This window comes from Thermobia domestica, chromosome 5 (assembly GCF_964235325.1).
Source record: "Thermobia domestica chromosome 5, izTheDome1.hap1.1, whole genome shotgun sequence".
Taxonomy (NCBI): Eukaryota; Metazoa; Arthropoda; class Insecta; order Zygentoma; family Lepismatidae; genus Thermobia; species Thermobia domestica.
Window position 1 is genome coordinate 282,878,295 of NC_137458.1, and position 19,829 is coordinate 282,898,123.

A 19,829-nucleotide genomic window follows, 5' to 3' on the forward strand; every position below is an offset into this window, starting at 1 on the left:
TCCGCACCGTTGCTCATAAAGGCACAAAATTCGCTATGTAAGGGTTTCTTATAATGTAGAATAGGTATATTTTCTGGTTAGTTTCCGCCCTGAAGGGGAAGAAAGTGAATTCATTACGATGAATGCAGGAAGAGAGAGGAAAACTATTTTGAGCTGTTGGATATAAAGAGAAACAATTCCATACGTTAGCTTTCTGATACACATAAGTCATCTAGGGGCAGGAGTTTTTCGTAAGTTGTGAAATCGCGAAAGTTTTCCTACAAAGCCGAGAGTTGGTTTTCCAACAAACTACGTCAGATTGAGTAAGGAAATGGGTATTTTGAAATCGCGACAAAATGCGATAACTGACATTTTGAGCGAAATGTGCCGCAAAACGCGACAAATTGCGAAGTTTTAAAAACGTCAATTTTAGTTGTTAAAATACAGAAATAAAAAGTACAATTTTTCAAAGGGGAGAAAAAATTAAACTTAAATAACTTGTGCCTGTGGGCAATATGGCTTCCAATAACGAATACTGACTGTGAAAGTTTTTTTTTTTTTTTTTTTTTCAGCTTGGTAATCAATGATAGAAAGCTACAAATGAAAGGAGGAAATGTTGAAACATGCAACATGGTGCACTTTTCATCAGAATAATAATTTGTAGACGAGATATACTAGAAGATACTGCACTAATATATTGTATGTATGTGTTTTTACATGTATATGTGTTTTCGGTGTATAACTAATACAATGTGTGGTGTTTTGTGATGGCAATTGTGATGATACTGTGCTAGTGTATTTTAAGTTTTTAGACTTGTAAAAGAAGATTGATTGATTGATTTTGAGTTTTACGTCCCGTTCAGCAGCGAGGCTATACGACACGTGGACCTACTGATTAACGTGGAATCCGAACCACATGAGCTCCCGCCGGGAATCGAACCCGGGTCTCCCGCGCCAAAGGCGCGTACGCTAACCGCTTAGCCCCGGAGGAGCTCTGTAAAAGAAGAAAGAAGTAATTTGTTGTTAGTAACTGCATAAAGAATAACTTCATTGTCCTGTTAGCATTATTGATTTATTGCTTATTACTTAGGCTTATATTGGGCTTAGATTAAAATTTGTATAATTTATATTAGAGTTAGTAAAATAATTTACTTAGCGACAAAATGAGAAATTTTATATCTCAAAATGCGACAAAATACGAAATTTTTAATTTCAAATTGCGAAAAACTCCTGTTCCTAGTCATCGCACATGGTTTTAGGTAATTCCATCCTAAAGGAGTGGAAAATGAATTCAGTTCAATATGGTGGACAAACTGTATTATATTTATTTTAATTTTTCTTCCTTCGAACATTAGATATACGAGGACTGTCCAGAAAGTACCAGACGTTTGATCTATCGGGGATAGAGTCACTAAGTTGACACACTCAGTATGCATCCAGCTGTGGTAGCGTAAGAACTGTGACGCTCCCACTGTGCTTTCTGTAACGTGTTATAATGCGCGCTGCAATAGAAAATCCCGCCTTTTGTGAGGTGCGTTTTGTGATTAGGCTTTTGTTGGCAAAAAGTCAAAAGCCAATTGAAATCCATTGTGTGACGTGTACGGACATGGAATAATGAGTGAAGACAGAGTGAGGCATTGATTTTAAACGCACGTCCAAACACGGCCAAGTGTATCCAAGAGCTCTTGGATGGGAGGTGTTTGTTGTTTCTGTGACTCCAGGTAATTTTATTAATACGGATTTCTCTTTTTTAAAACATAGATGTTGTTTGTAAGAGAGAAATACACATTTGAAACATATTCTTCTCACTACGGGAAACCAGCCCAAAACCAACACTCACCCTTCATGGTGCTATTTGCTAGACGTTCCCTTCTTTTTTCTTTGATTTTATTGTAAATTTTGTATCTTATTTGCGTCCAATGGTAGTTTCTTGTCAATGGGGTCGTCCTTCGAAATTCTGTTATTATATCTCGACCTAGAAATAAAAGAAAAATTTCGTAACACTAATAAGCAAGCTAAACAGGGCTTGCCCAAATAGGACCAGCCCAAAAAAACTGATTCTGAGCTTTTTATTAGTATATTATAACCAAACTGAATCACAGTATATACAGGGTGGGCCATTTTAATTAATCCACGGAAATATCTGAAAAATGATAAAACATAGAAGAAATGTTTGAAGTACACGTTATATATTGCTAAGGGGGAAAACCATTTCCGCCAAAAGTACCCCTCCCCACCCCCCGGAAATTGGGGTAACGGGGGGTAACTTTGAAATGTCAAATGGGAACATGGGTCGAGTAATACCTCGTTCGAAAGGTCTTGGAAAACTAAGTAACGCTGTACCAAAATTTGTTTCATATGGAGCACCAGTTTCAAAATGGCCGCCATGATATAGTTCGGAAACTCCAGTAGCCGTAGTATGAAAACCATGGGAGGTAAATGAATGGAACAAAATTGAAATACGTAAATATCATAGGGCATATCGAATGATGTGACCCCTGTGATCCCAGCGGCTTCCCTGAAGGGATCTTGTGAGCTAACTTCAAAATTTCAATGTCCGACCGGACAACGGTTCGGGCGTACGCTTGACCTACCCAATGCTGTTTGGAAGGCAGACTTCAGGGATAGAGAATTAGTGCACTCAGTTAATGCGGATGGCCACAGTCAAGGGCGCCCATAAGGGGGGCAAGGGGGGCTCTCGCCCCCTAGAGGAAATTGTGCTTCGGAATATCGAAAACTCAATAGAATTTTTAGAATAGCTACAGCAAAATTTGAAACTTTATTTGAAATGTCGCTTTTTCTTGCCTCCCTTGGAAACCACAACATGGGCGCCCTTGGCCACAGTTACATTTTGATTAACTATTAGCACTCATGTCATATTGTGAGCTTGAGGGACGAAACAGTGTGTATGTATATCCCCGAAATGCTTTCCGAATAACCAGCACGCATTGCATAAAAGTTTCTGTGGCGACGGAGATTAGCAAATTCACACGTTTGTAAGTTCCAGCAACTGCATTATTCGACAACTTCTTTCGTATAACGTTCCTTCTGTTTTCGCATCAAATCATACTTAGTCATACAGATATGCGTCACCATTCAAATAAAATTTCACCTTTTTTAAGTCACTACAGCGTCATCCTTACAAACAAATGTTTCAACCGTACCATACCTATTTGTAAGGTAGCCTTAATTTGCAAATTAAAGTAGAGTTCTCATTTGAACTTTCACTGTTACTTTCCACCCCACTCACATACAGAGCACAGGAAAAGATTATTTTGCAGGACTTGGATATCTCTCTATACATTATGGCAATTTTACTCTAACATTTTTATCTCTGTTGTATCATTCTCGAGCCTTGGAACGCCTCCGTGGTTTTCCTATTTAATTTTCGTTATTTTCATTTATCTCTACCTGTATTCATACTATGGGCACTAGACGTTTTCTTAGACACATTCACCATGTCTTGGCGATCATTTTGAAAACGGTGTCTCATGTCGAAAATATTCTTACAGAAGCTGTTTGATATTCATTTGTCTATGTAACATGATGTTACTCGCTTCAAGTTGCTATTTGAAATTTTCAAGTTGGCCCCGGATACCTTTCAGTGGAGTCACCCCGACAACACCTCTCGATGTCCTTTACGTCAGTTACCTACTCCAGTTTTTCTTCTGTTGATTTATCTCCAATCGCTTTCATACTACGGATACTAAACCTTTTCTCTGACACTGATACTATGTTTCGGCGGCCTTTTGAGAACACTGCCAATTCACCTCAATCGTTTTCTCCTGCAAGATGTTTGATTTTGCAAGATTTATCGAACTTGGTACCACTCGACTCATGTTACTATTTGAAATCTTGAAGTTAGCCCCCAAGACCCCTTCAGGGAGGCCACTGGGATCACAGGGACCACACCATTCGATATGCCCTATGATACAGGGTTTGTATGATAAGTAATGAGACCAGGTCTGGAAACATTGTTTTATTGATCTGATCTGTACAGGGACTTAAAAGCTTTCGAAGTACTCTCCTCTTGCGTCGATGCACTTCTGCAATCGATGTTTCCACGCTGCAAACGCCCCCTGGAAGTCAGCAGCCGGCATGTCCTTTAGAAATGTGGTCACGGCTGCTTGGATGGCTGTGACGTCTGCAAAACGGGTTCCTTTCAAGCGTGGCTTCAGCTTCGGGAAGAGGAAGAAGTCGGCCGGGCTCACATCTGGGCTGTAGGGTGGTTGTGGAAGGACTTCCACCCCAATCCGGGTCAAAAAGGAGGTCACTAAGAAGGCGGTGTGGGCACGGGCATTGTCGTGATGCAACTTCCACCGGCTAGCGATCGCCGGTCTTTTCCGCTTGACGCTCCTGTGCAGTCTCTCAAGGACTTGTTTGTAGAAGGCGGCGTTGACGGCTTGTCCTTGGGGTACAAACTCCTTGTGGACCACCCCCACATTGTCAAAAAAAACAATCAACATTGTTTTCACCTTTGACTTCGACATTCTGGCCTTCTTGGGGCGCGGGGACGCAGGAGTGTGCCACTCCGCGCTTTGACGTTTCGTTTCAGGGTCGTACTGGAACACCCACGACTCGTCACCTGTTATGACGTCATCTTCAAAGTTAGGGTCACTGTTCATGAGGTTCAACAGTTCCTGACAACAATCAACACGTCGTTGCTTTTGTTCGTCAGTCAACACTCGCGGCACCAGTTTCGCACAGATTTTTCTCATTCCCAATTGTTCCGTCACAATCTTGTGCACTGTTGTGTGGTTCATATCGAGTTCATCAGCAATCAATCTCAACGATAATCGACGGTCTGAGTTCAGGAGATCCCTCACTTTTGCCACAGTTTCGTCCGTAGTCACTGTTGTCGGGCGTCCAGCCCTCTCCAGATCCTCAACGCTTTCCCGGCCGTTCCGGAACGCACTGTGCCAACGAAACACCTGGGCTTTGGATAGGGCTTCCTCTTTGTAGGCCTCCGTGATGAGAGAAAGCGTCTGAGTAGCCGTTTTCCCCAGGCGAACGCAAAATTTGATCGCATAACGCTGTTCGATGGAACCCTCCATGTTTGTTGATTTTCCGCCGTGACAAGAATGTTCACAAGGGCTTTGTCCAAGGCTTGTCCGCGCTCCACTAAGGCTCGGAGCCAACTGACGCGCGGTGCCTTGCTTTGCTCGGACCCCCCCCTACATCCTCCATTACCGACAAACCCGCTCCAGCGACACGCGCGCCGCGGCGCGGCGAGTCTCATTACTTATCATACAGACCTTGTATTTACGTATTTCAATTTTGTTCCATTCATTTACCTCCCATGGTTTTCATACTACGGCGACTGGAGTTTCCGAACTATATCATGGCGGCCATTTTGAAACTGGTGCTCCATATGAAACAAATTTTGGTACAGCGTTACTTAGTTTTCCAAGACCTTTCGAACGAGGTATTACTCGACCCATGTTCCCATTTGACATTTCAAAGTTACCCCCCGTTACCCCAATTTCCGGGGGGTGCGGAGGGGTACTTTTGGCGGAAATGGTTTTCCCCCTTAGCAATATATAACGTGTACTTCAAACATTTCTTCTATGTTTTATCATTTTTCAGATATTTCCGTGGATTAATTAAAATGGCCCACTCTGTATATATATATATATATATATATATATATATATATATATATATATATATATATATAAGGACTTTTGTTGGCTGAATTAGACGAGATACCTTCACATATATAGTTATACAGGGTGCGGCACGTAAAACCGGCCCGTAAAGTGAACACATAAATGAAATGTAATGTATTGAATATGACTACTCACCTTCACAGCAGCCTTCACAGCAGGTGCTGAAAGTGCCCTCCGCCCACTTCAACACACATGTGAGCACGATTGAGGAGATTCATATATACCCTTGTCAGTTCTTGTGTTGTAATGCTATTGGTGACATCCTGGATCCTAGTCTTGAGTTCTTCAATTGTGTGTGGATTTGTTTTGTATAACAGTCCCCATAAGTAAAAGTCACACGTGGACAAGTCTGGTGACCGAGGAGGCCACAAGCCTTTGCCATGAACAGAAATGCACCCTCTTCTGCAGGTCAGGCTCCTTCAGTTCTTGCACAACACTTAATCCGGTACGGTTTTAACTTCAGTCCCCTTAAAACACGTCTGCAACTTCTCTCACTCGCATGAACCTGTTGACTCAATCTCCTGGTTGACTTTCGAGGACTTCTTGTCATTATCTCCCCCACCTGCATCTTTAGTTCAGGTGTGCAGACAGATGGTCATCTGTTCCTGGGAGCATTTTGAACCGATCCTGTACGCCGCCATTTTTCAATCAATTCCTGAATGGTGCTTTTTGCTGGCACAGAACGTCCTGGAAATTTCTCCCGAAACAAATTCTTTGTTTTCACAAAAGATCCAGTGAGAATGAACCCTTCAACAATGGCAACACGCTCGGGTATCGAATACGGCATTATCACACACTGACACTCACCCGGCTTAACACAACGGGGCCTTTTTCTCAACTGGTTTCGACAAGTTTCACTGGCTGCGGCTGCACGTGACTGCTGTAGGTCACGTAAGTCGACCCGACCTCGACACCCCATCTCTTGGGAGGAAGGTAGATTATTTAAGTGTTGCCAAAAATACAATATACCAGAATATTACGACGGGCCGGTTTTACGTGCCGCACCCTGTACTTCATACAACTAAAACCATCGTGAAATTGTGAATGTACTGAATGAATGAAAATAATTCTCACCTTAGTCTGATATTAAAGTACAAATTAATTGTTTGCAAATTTGCATTAAATAAATACATAATAAAACAAAAGACAATAATAAAATTTTGAAAATACTGAGAATACAGTGGCTTAGAATGTAGGAATAATCGATTTGGACCATTCTTGGCTCAAGGGCAGGTCTGGGAATACTCTTTATACGTTTTTATTTCGGCGCAATGAAAACAGGTGGATCTTCAACAGAAGAGGCCCGATATTCAAAATTAGCAGAACGCAAAATGAATCCAACCAATTTGGGGTTTCTCTGTCACAAGATTAGTTACATATACGGTGCTGTATTTATTTTGGCGTACGGGAAGGTGACGAAAAGATCTGTGTGTGTGGCAAATTCAAATATGATAGGTTGTAAATTCATGAATATTCACCGCGCCTAAGCAAACTTCAGACTGTAAGAGCTGATTCCTCACATCAAAATAAGAGAAAAAGTTTGTATGGAGCTGTGGGGAAAATCGTATAGTTTCAGAGCTAGAGCTAGGACTTGGAGTGGCGGTTCATATCAGCGTAAAACAAATTTTTTCACACGTAATCCACAAATGCATATTTCATCAATGTGCAATGGGTGTACAGGGGACTCTCTACAGGTGTAATTCCCAGCCCTGGTCTCAACAGAATTCTGAGATATGCTGTGATTTCAAAGTGGGTCCGAAGTAGGCAAAAAATAAGCCTTGCCAACAGCGAGCATGGAATGCTTCGGCGAGAAGTCGGAAATGTTAGGGACTGCCAGCATCACGGTGTCTCGTGTTCGGAATAACGCGTGCTGCGATGAAATTTGTCACAGTATCTTTTACGTTTATTTCATCTATAAACCTGAAACAAAACACAGACCTTAGTACTGCCGAGTTCTCATCGAAGCTTTCCGTGTTCACTGCTGTCAAGGCTTATCTTCTGCTTAACTGTACCCACCTTTGAAGTCAGAACATTCCTGAAAATTATGTAAAGAACATGTCTGGAAATTATATCTTATAGGAATTCCCCGCACATTGATGAAATTTTTTATTGGACATGTGTGATTTACTTTACGCTGATATGAACCGCTACTCCACGGTTTTCTCGAATTCGAAATAGCGCGTGCTGAAAATCTTTTCCATGATTTTGCATAGCCCTAGCTCTAAAACTATGCACTTTCTCCACAGGTCCATATGAACTTTTTCTCTTATTTGAATATGTAGAATCACTTGTTACAATTTGTTGGTATAGTTCATTAACACTTTTCCCCGTAATTTCTCCTAATGATACATCACACGCAGTACAAAGATATAAATACGAAGCACATACATAAATTAGAAACAAGATTGTTTCATTTTTACATACCTGGTGGTACTTCGTCTAAAAGATAAGGGGAGAAATATTGGAAAACTTTTTCTGCGTCTTCTGCCGCCCATTTTGCACGATTTCCATTATCTGTAAAGAAAACATAACTAAGTCTAATCTCAGCATTAAATGCATATAATTTAGGTAAACTTCTATTGTCTAGGATTTCTATTTAAAAATAAATACAATAAAAAAAAAAGCATTACACAAACTGCCGTCAGCGGACTGATCCAATAACTTAAGAAGTGTTAGTATCAGTGACACTGAAGTGAATTACGATCATGTAACACTCCGAGCTCTTTCTCGTGTTTAAAACTAGATGGCATATTAACTAAAGCAAGGACTATACTACGTTTAAATTGTTTTATTATCACACAAAACTAAGAAGTGATGAAAAAATAATCTACTTGCTTATATACAGGGTATCTACTGAGTCTCATTTTCAAAATTCCAGTATAATCAGTACAACTATCAACAAAATTACAGTACCTAATACAATTATTTTTTTTTAAAGTACTTTAGGAATAATTACACTCTTGATGATTTCAGGTTTATAATTGTTTTACCGCCAAAAGACTATTTTTAATAAATTTAGTTAGCCGTATTTTTTTTTTTTTTTTAAATACAATGACTTATTAACATTTTTAAAGGGCCTCCCAATTTCCCTCACAGCCCTCCACTCCACCCACTGCATTAACTGTCTAATTACAAAATGTATACAAATCTTGCTTTGGAAAAATTTACAATCTCAACGGATACAAAATTGTTTCTAAGACTATTAAAACAATTACAAAAAAGTACTGTTGACAAATTAAAGTTTCATGATTTTTCCAGTATGTGGGTCAAAATTCTAGTATATTTCCAGTATATCCAGTACCAAAATTAAATTCAAGTATTTCCAGTATTAGTAGACACGCTGATAATAGGTCTAGTAAAATATAGTAAGAATTTTTAAGTAATGAAAAAAGGAAAACAACTTTTTTCCATATTAAAAAATTACGTTAGGAAAGAGAAATAGTTTTTATAATCTTCCTTTTTAATGGGAAGAGATAACATTTTCATCAACACACTTTTTGTTTTGAATGCGTTGTTACAAGCAGCATTTCTACTGTAATGACGTATAAAACTTCCGTCTCTTTTGTCTCAAGTTCTATGTCCTATTCCTAGGAAATTCTACGGCAACTACAGATATTTTTTCGTCTCTTCGTGGATTTTCTTACAAGTTTCTGTAATAGAAGCTTGACACCTGCGCATACAAGCTGAGAGCTCTTAAAACGAAAGCTGTGTTTAAATTATTAAAAGCGTAAATGTTGAATGTTCAATTGTGATTCTGTTTCGGACTTGTTTCACAAATTGAATACACTAAGTAATACTTTCATTTACAATGCAAGAAAACTAAACGAGTGACAAACAAGAAGCAAAACTTGTGAGTTCAAGACGATTTCAATAGTAAATAATTTTAAACTGACTAACTGCACTTCTTCCCCAGTCCCTTTCTTCTTTTACGTTACAAGGCTTAACCAGGTGCACGAACATAAAAATTTACTATACGCCACTGAGTCTTCGTTTTTGATGATTTAATGGTCTTTAACCCGAGAACTACCAAGCGGGTCCATTGGACCCGTGATTATACTTTTCAATATTTTTATTCTCTTCCTGTTTAAGCAATGACTGTCTCATTTAGTGACTTTTACTTTTTGATCAATCTGAATTAAAAAGACTTTACTCGTGTTCATGGGTTGCCAAATTTCCTCAACTGTCCCATTGTCTACCATTCGGGTCCAATGGGCCCATTGTCAAATAGCATTATGTATGTGCTGTATATACTTGCTTATTTTGTGTTTCTACCATAAAATATAGATGGCATGCGCTGTCACTTTACAGACCTGAATTTAGTTAGTGTGATTGCCACTAGATGTACATTGAATAGTACTTTTTCTAAATGCTAGAGCTCATTTTAGTTGTAATTTCTCTTCAGTAGTTTTAGTTAGTGCTGCTGAAGCTACACATTTTTTGATACGATGTAACTTCTCTCAGCAGTTCGTGTATTAGAATCCATACTAGTTCCATCCATTTACACCAAAGTGTTCTATGTGAAAGTGAATCAAAACAGAACCTACGCAATGAAGACATTGAAAAATATTTACACGAGTTGAGTTCTGACAATGATGTGTCCGACAGTGAGTACGTGCCATCAGATGATGACGGTGAATTAGATTATGTGGAAGCAGAAGAGGATATTATAAGTGAACCTGAATCGCTTGATGATGTTCTCCTGTCGCAGCGTGTAAGACTGGCCCAAATGTTAGACCCTCCCACCGGAAATTTGGAGTATGTGTCGAAAAAATGGTGTGGAAGTATGGCAATCGCATCCCCCGAAATCAAGTCACGGTCGTGCTAAAAAAAAAAAAGTTATTTATGAAAAATCAGGACCTACTCGTTATACACTAAGAAATTTGGATGATGAACTTTCTGCTTTAAGGCTTTTCTTTCGTGTTTCTCTGATTGACAGCATTTGCAAATGGACGAATAAAGAAGGGGAGATTGTATATGGCGCTGATTGGAAATGTATAACTCGGGACGAATTTGAGAAATATGTTGGAGTGTTGATTCTAATTGGTGTCTACAAATCCAAAAATGAAGAAATCACCTAGCTGTGGTGTTGAAGATGGTCGCCCAGTGTTCAACCGTATAATGTCTCGTAACCGGTTTCAGTCAATAAACAGAGTGCTCAGTTTTGACGATGCAGCCTCCAGACGCAAAAATCGGTCCACAGATAAACTGCAACCAATCCGCGAAATATTTGACTCTTGGGTATGCACACTTCAGGATGCTTTTATTTTGGAGGATAATGCAACTATTGACGAACAACTTGTGGTATTTAGAGGCCGTTGTCCTTTCCGTCAATATATCCCCAGCAAACCTGGAAAATATGGAATCAAGATATGGGTCTTTGTGACAGTGCTACGAGTTATGCATGGAACATGCAAATTTATACTGGGCGGCAAGAAAATCAACCAAAGGAAGTAAATCAGGGTAAAAGGGTTGTGCTAGATTTAGCTGAACAGTTGTCTAACAGTGGCAAAAACATAACAGCGGATAATTTTTTCACCAGTTTAGATCTTGTGAGAAAACTGTTAGAGAATCGAATAACCTACGTTGGAACTGTACGGAAAAACAAACCGGAGTTGCCTCTGACTTTTGCAACCGCGAGTGGACGGCATGAAAACTCAACTTTATTTGGATTTCAAGATGATGTTATGATTTTATCTTATTCTCCAAAAAAGGGAAGAGTTGTGACCCTTACGAGCTCAATGCACTCCCAACCAACGGTGGACAACTTCCGTCCGGTTAAGAAACCAGAAGTTATACTCGACTATTATAAAAACAAAGGAGTCGACAAAATGGATCAAATGGTGAGGTGCTACAGTTCCAAGCGTATGACTCGCCGATGGCCTGTTGCACTTTTCTATAACATGATAGATGTCAGTGCTCTAAATGCATTTATCTTTTGGCTCTACGTTTGTGGTACAGACGCTACACCAAAGAAGAGAAAGCGGAGGTCTTTCCTTATCAGACTGGGGAAGAAATTGGGAAAAGTAGGTGAGGTTACAGCTGAGCCTAAAAAGCGACCCTCTCCTACAGATGAACCTCCTAACCAGAGAAAAAAGGCACGGTGCCATATGTGCCCATCACGCATAGATAGAAAGACCAGAACTGTGTGTGATTTGTGCAAGAACAATGTTTGCCAAGAACACTGTGTATTTGTCTGTAAAAATTGCGGCACTAAGTAAAGTTTGTGAAATTGTGAACACATCCTATATCAAGTTTTCTTTTCTTTCTCACATATTAAAACCTTTTGGAAATCATATAAAATTTCTCAAATAGACTGTGAGATTCTTAACTTGTGAGCACGTCGCACAACACTAAGTTTTGCAGGATTTTTATTTTATGTTTTTGTCCAATAAAAATAATATGTACAATATAATCATATAATTTTTTTTAAAATATACTTCGTGAGATTGCGAACACTGTTGGACCTCTGAACACTTGTGAATACTTTTGAACTCATGACAGTTAATTTGTTGCGCTGTATTTGTTTTTTCATACAATAAAACAATGTGAAAATCTCATAAAATTACTCCATATCCTCGATTCTAAATTAGGGTCCATTGGACCCGAATGGTAAAAGATGTGTGTAAAAATGTATGGTAGTTGCAGGGTTAAATCAATAACAGATTCCACAAATTCTTACGAGCGTCTATTAAACTTGATCCCTAAGCAAATTAAATCTTATTACACGACCAAAATCATACTGTTAATTTTGTTGAACATTGTAAATTGTTTATATATTGTAAATCCCCATCAGCAACAACAAACACTTTGTGTCACTGTTGATAGCAAATTAATAACATTTATTAATAAACTATATTTTGTAAAGCAAATAAGTATCTGCGATTTAATTAAGATCTAAGTTGATCCAAGGATATAATAATTAAACTTACAAAAAACATTCGTGGAAATCAATTAAGAACTCCAAGTAGATATTCATCGACTTGATCAAGTTGGTATACAAGGAAGTGATAGTGATCCCAATATGGGATCCATAAAACATCTCAAAACATGTTATACAAGGTGTTCAAAAACCTTGACGGCAAATACAACCACCCCGAGAAGTTGTACAAAACAGATTTTTTCGTGAAATAGCCAGTCGTACAGATGCTACATATGTGGACTATAGTATCCCACGCTCGCTCTAGATCTTGGCGTAGCTAAACAATGGTCGTTGCAGGATTTCGGCTTGCGGTCAGTCTTCATCTCACGATGATCAATCTACACGTTCCTAATAGGGCTTAGATCCAAAGCTAATAGGTCAGAGTAGAAAGTGTATACCAAGTATAGCAGGTTGAGTTGCCTTGACAGTATGAGAACGTTAGCTGAAAAATGAAAGTGTCCAGATAAGGTCGAAAGAACAGTCATGAAGATATGACGTATTACAAGAGACTTTCGAAAATAAGCTTTGTCTTTTTTTCTTTCTTTCTTCAGAGTAGACAATGCATATAACGAATAGAATTAAGAAAGTGTGATCACTTGCCTCACTGCTCAATGTGAGAAATAGCACTCTAAGCGGTCGAGGTTGCGTATGGAGCTGCTGTTGCTACCGACCAAGCGAAAGATCATCTGCTTCTTAGTGTACACGTGGTTTGTATGTTTAGAAGTGTTTGTCATATTATCGAAGTGGCTTTTTTTCGGTTAAGTTTTCATTTTTTCTTTTTTTTTTTTGTTTTGTTTGTGTGTGTGTTTTATGATCTATACAATTAGACATTTACCGCGGTGAGTGTTAAGAACATTAAAACCAAGTAAACCTTCAATTAGAAAAGGATCTTAATTTCTTTTTTTGACTTACACAAAATGCCTACTTGTTTTGTGCCGGGCTGTAGAACAGGTTACTGTCAGTCTAAGGGAGAACATTTATTTTCCCCTCCAAGTGACACAACGGAATTTCAAAAATGGGTCCGTGCAATACCAAGGAAGGACAAAGAACTTTCTAGAAAGTTCTATGTTTGTTTTCGTCACTTTTCGGAGCAAATGATAATAAAAGTAGATTCCTTCATCATAAACGGAGAAACTGTTCAGCTACCTAGGTCAAAATGGAAATTGAAGCCGGGTTCAGTGCCACACATTTTCCCAAACCTTCCGCAATATCTAAGCAAGCCTATTAAGAATCGGAAACCTCCCACTGATCGTAAACAAAAGCAGAATTCTAGTTTGTCTCCGACATTAAAAAAAAAAGAAAAAAAGAAAAAACGAGACTAATAACAACGAAGAAACATTTGGGAGGAACGGAAACAAATTGATGACACGTCGTTCAGATGCTAAACAAGTTATAGCTTCCCTACGTGAACAAATCCGCAATCAAAATAGAATGCTAGTGAGGCATCAGAATAAATTGAAAGTGGCTAGGGCTAGAATTACTGTATTGGAAAAAGCAATAAACGTGTTAAGAAATATGACTGTGGAATTCAAACGGCTAAGATTTTTAAGCAAGAAGTAAAAACTCATAATAGATGCCATGCTGAAAAAGTCCGAGAAGTGAAAGTGCAAAACAGGTATAAGATATAGTAATGAATTCCTATCAGATAGCTTCTTACTGAAAATTAAATCCCCGAAAGGATATAGACATTGTTTACAACACGATTTACTGCCCCTTCCCTCGGAATCTCATTTAAGAAAATTGGTAAAAGGTATGAAGTGTCGCTACGGAATAAATAAATATGCAGTTGATGCCATTTCAAACTATTTATCTGACAGGGATGACAATAGCCGTTATGGAATACTTGTATTTGATGAGGTAAAGTTACGGGAAGAAGTGCAGTTTAATCCCAATACTCTAAAAGTAGATGGTTTCATTGACCTAGGACAATCAACTACTGAGGTTGACAAAATTAAATTAGCTAAGCATGCATTAGTTTTTATGTATGTTCCGCTTTTGTTCAATTGGGTTCAACCTGTGGCCGTTTTCGCGACATACAATGCTGCTCCTGGAGATATTTTTTCTCGCGTGCTTCTCCAGATAATAATACAGCTTGAAGAGCATGTCGTGAAAGTTGTTGGATTTACGCATGATGGCACCGTCAAATAATAAAATCTAGAAAAAATGAGATATTTCCGGGAAATCTCGTAACTTATCTATACCTAATCCAGTTGATAGCAGTAGAAAAATATGGACATTTTCCGATGCTGTGCAAATAATAAAATGTATATGAAACAATTTTCATGACAAGGGTCACGTATATTATAACAACAAAATGATCGATTTTCAATATTACAGAAGACTTTTTGAAATCGATACTTCTTCAGAATTTGCAGGAATGAGAGTATGCAACCAACTCACTTCAGTCCACATACAAGCTTCTACTTTCCAGCGCATGAATGTCAAATTAGCATTTCAATTATTTAGTAGGTAAGTTGCAGACGGTATAAAATTCTACCGAGAGATAAATTCATATGGCTTGAAGACAGCGAAAGCACGGAAAATTTTACTAGAGATTTAAATTCTTTCACAGACATTTTGAATTCTTCCATCCCCCAAAATGCTTTATACTTGCGGTGCGCAGGACTTGAGAATTTGAAAAAGTTGTTATTTATGCTAAATGAAGTTGTGAATCATAACACATTTGCTTCCACAAGAACTATGTGTAACAATTCAGAGCACAATAGAATTATCTGAGTATTTGTTTAAAAATGAATTTAAATACATTCTTATTTGTAAATTCAATCAGGACTCCTTGGAACGACATTCTGGCATTCTTAGATCATTAAGCTCCGATGACCATTCTTCAACAATAGATTTTTTGCATTTACATTTACTTCAATCAATTTATGTTCCTACAAAATTAGCCATGTCTACAGCTATGAATCAAGAACGTAAATCAGAAGCACCACTAACATACACCGTAATTTATTAGTCACAGAAGATCGCTTGCAAAAGTCACTGAGGAACAGAATAGACAGCTAAGAAATGAAACGGAAAATAAAATACGGGATGCACTAGGTTTATATGAGGGGACAATCAGTATACCAGATTGGGAGAATATTCCGAGTGAAATTAACCTCAATGTTGCAAAAGAATGTTTATTTTATAACCTGGCGGGGTATATAGTTCGGAATGCTACAAAAGTGACAAAGTGTGAAAAATGTCTTTCTCTTCTTCATGGAAGTGACGCAAATCCAGCAGCGAAATTTACATTCATCAGGGACTTTGGAACTGAGACACAAACTGTTCATCCATCAGAGGGTGTTTTCTCTATATTGTTACAAGTGGAGAAAGTTATTAGTGAAAAACTTTGTGCTACTAATTTATGGGGAGACATTTTTTGATTGTTTGGACACAATTACACACACAGTAGTAGAGTTCACTCAAGTGGGATATTGTGAAAGTCATGTGATGGACATTGTTCCCAAACCGATTTTTTATTAAGCTGACATGAAATGTCGGTTTTTCTTCCTCACAAGACAAATTAGAAGAGAAATAGTCATCTAAGACTGCAAAAGCTTCTCGAAAATTATCCAAAGTGTCGGATAAATAACATCTCAAAAAAGGTAAGTCTTAGCTATTTTTCTTTAAAATTTGATCTTAATAATTTTTATAATTAAGCCACAAAAAGACAGAAAGTTTAAACATATTTATTTATCTATACTATTGGTTTTGTTCAACGAATGAAGTAAGAATATTACATTCTTCTCCAATATAAATCCAATTTTCTGTGCAATAATATTTTAATATGTGCCTGCAAATGCAAGTCGCAGCGAGTTTCTGGTCGATAGTGTATGCTGTGACATCTAGTGGATGCGCCGGTGAACTGAGTAATCACACTATCTAGTTATGCAATGTAGTAATAAAATACAATTTTTTGGCTGTTTTTCCACATAGTCGCCACTGACATTAATACATTTGTTGTACCATAAAATCAATTTCAAGAAACTTCTCACAGCCTGTTGCACCACTTCGCTGCTTCCAAACTGATGTTCCGATAGTGTGACATTAATACAGAAAAAGGGTGGAAGTCTGATTGGACAGGATTGGGGAGAGTGAAGGTGATTCAATCTTTCCCATCCCGAACGAGGAATGTGTTCAACAGTATTCTTTGCTGTGTGGGGTCTTGCAATCTCGTCCAAGAACAAAATCTCTCGGCTCAAGAGCTTGGTCTCTTGTGTAGAATAGCGAAATTCAGTTTGTTTAGTGTGCAGCGTGACGCATTGCTGATCCCTATGGTGAAAAAAATCAAGCAATGTGTCACCCTTTAGGTCACTGTCAGCATAGCCGATGGCGACATTTTGATTTTTTTTTCTTTCTTCGTGATGAGTGAGCTGAGATTTAACATGTCGTTGAGGCGATCTTGGTCTCTTGAGTCAAGTTGTGCACGTTGGTCTCATCGGCGATGATCCTGAACAGGAAATCATTCCTTTCGCGCTCATACCGCATCAGGTCCTCGAGACTTATTGCCATTCGTGCAATCTCGTGCAAAGTTGCCCGAACTCAAGAGCTAGGTAAGCGTGAGGTCGAAAGTAAATTTTTAGCCTGAGGTTGAGTGATCGTGATGTCGAAATGATGTTGCTACACTGAAAAGTGTCCAATTAAAAAGAAAAAGTGTATTTTGAAACAAAAACTAGCTATTATAAACTGTATAATTTACATATTTATTTGCAGAAAATACTATCGGTATCAAGTCTTCCATAAATAGATGAGAAAAATGTATTACTGCAATATAAAAACAATGCACGTAATAATACTGCCATTTAGTTTGTCATACACATACTGTGATGGTAGCTTCAACATTATAGCTACCTATAAACGCTAGGAAATGTTTTTTATTCTGATATTCCTTCCACCTGCTGTGGCAGTAGGCACAGATAATTCTAGGAATCACTCAAAATAACTACTATACTGCTGCCAAAATGTCTTGAGCCGTGGCAAAAATGCGAAATAAAGCTCACACCTTTGACACATCCAGGCGTTGAGTCACGAAGGGTTTAGCTGTTGTTAAGCGAGAGAGCTTTGGCGAAAGTGGATAGCAGCGCCTGGAACGGAAGACTAGGTGTCAAGTCAATGTGGTATATCTTTAGCCTTCCCGCCCCTCTGAACAGCTCAACAAAGGATGTCGTTGTGAATTTACAAACATGCTACGTTTTCATATCAGGCTAACTGGACTTGTTTAGCAAGAAGCGAATTAATATAGAGACTAGGACCATTGTCTTTTTAACATGAATTTGATTGTTACTTATTCAAGTAATCTATTTCACTTTGCATTCGGGGCAAATTTCATTTTGGTAACTTGATCCTGTCGTACACAAGGCGACTAAAGACGATTTACTAAAGGAGTTACAGTATAGTTGCTTACTGAGATTTAAGAACTAACATTGGTATTGTACTCTGGGCTCCAGAAAAGTCCTCCTGCCGTCTAGTGACTAACGCGTGCGCCTATGATGTACGTAATCTCGGGTTCGATTTCCGGTAGGAGAGCACAATTTAATTTGACAATCATTCACTTTTATTAATCATCCATCTCCTTAACTCTTGTAACTGTATATAGTATGGAAAACATTGGCCTTTTCATTACATGAAATGCTTGGTTCCACGAATTGCTTGGGACCAGTGACGTACAAAGGGAGTTTCCAGGTTTTAACCCCCTCTGAGCAAAATATTATGGAATAATAAACATTTAACATTCTAAGATATGCATACAAACATTAGAAATGATTCGTAATTGACAGAAAAATATTTCCAAATGTCCTATTATTAGGGCAACCATAAAGCATAAAAAGCAGTAAAAGCATAATGGAATTTTTCACTTATGGTTGGTACCATATCTGTGATTTTGACCACTTTACATATTCAAATTTGCTAATCTTATAAGCATAATAAAGCATAATTTAGAAAAATAAAGCATAATGCCTTTTATTCCCGAACCTTGTGTATATGTACAATAAAGAAAAAAATGTTATATTTTGTGCAAAGAAAGAAATTGATCAACAAGCTGTTATTAACGTCGCAAACAATGAAAATTAACTGCCAATTGCCTTTACTCGTAACAATGGAAAGTTCGAATTCCTCCGCGCCTTTTGCCCAGAAGGATTTTTTTTTTTTTTTTTTGTTTTGTTTCCTCACTTTGTGTTAAAAGGCAGGAAAGACTGGTTATGCTTATTCCAAGATGCCAAAATCAAGAGTATATGCAATGTCAGAGAGTAAGAGGCAGTTTTTCTTTCAAAAACAATGTTTAGGGGGACACTGCTGGTACTATTCTATTTATTATTATGGACTCATTATTTTGGTCTCCTCCGGGGGGCAGTGTCCCACCAAGAACACGTCAGGAAGAAACACTGGTAAGAGAATTCCCAACTGACCATTTCAAAGTAGAAGACGGTAATCTATTTTTTACTCTTTGTTCTGAATTTATCGAATATGAGAAGTTTACTGTGCAGGTGCATGTTCGAAACACCGCTTAAGGAAAACTGCACAAAATGAGATAGTATGTTGTGTTAATGTAATTTTTAATGGGAAAAATGAATAGTTTCATATATATTTTTAATGCTTGTGTAATAAAAACGAGTAAAATAAAACAAATATGTAATAGACATGGTTAAAAATTAAGTATAATTCAAGCAACAGCATATTAAGGCATAATTTAGGAAAAGCATAATGTAAGGAAAAATAAGGCATAATGTACAGCTGTATAAAGCATAAAGTTGTTTGTCCTACCTATCATGCTCTTAAATCTTCAGGTTTGTATTCCCTCAGGTGCTTCTTCTTACATTCAGAATTTGGTACCATCTAACAATCACCGTCTTAACGATAATCTTTTAGTAGTGGTATGGGACAGGGATTTCTCGGGTTGAAAATCCAACCTGGACCTGAGTGATGCGAGCTTCCAAACTTTCGGCTCTCATATTTCCAGAACTAAGTTAGCCCAGAAGCTGAGATTCGCAGAATCCCGAGATATCTCTCCCACCTATTATCTCGGCTAGACTAGACATTTGGAGGGATTAACTTCACACTAATCCCCAAACGTTTCGTGCCCATATCTCAGTAACTAAATTAGCCTTGAAGCTGAAATTTGCGGATTTCCGAATTCGTCAATAACACTCAACTGTTCCGTTGTAGTGTTATTTGCAATGTTCTTAACTAGTAGTATAGAAACCTAAGCCTTCCCGATTTTTATGAAGAAGAAAAACAAAAAAGATACAATATTACATACA

The 19,829-nt window shown here is 38.2% G+C and overlaps 1 protein-coding gene across 5 annotated transcripts in view; it reads right to left on the reverse strand.

Moving 5' to 3' along the window:
* LOC145686673 (uncharacterized) overlaps positions 1-19,829 on the reverse strand; it is a 66,217-nt gene that overhangs the window by 2,164 nt on the left and 44,224 nt on the right. For all 5 annotated transcript variants that reach the window (XM_081760191.1, XM_081760190.1, XM_081760186.1 and 2 more), the window contains exons 8-9: positions 8,073-8,162; positions 1,820-1,954 (exon numbers count right to left, since the gene is read on the reverse strand). In XM_081760191.1, coding sequence (XP_081616317.1) covers positions 1,820-1,954; positions 8,073-8,162 — 225 coding nt within the window. The remainder of the gene's footprint in view (positions 1-1,819; positions 1,955-8,072; positions 8,163-19,829) is intronic.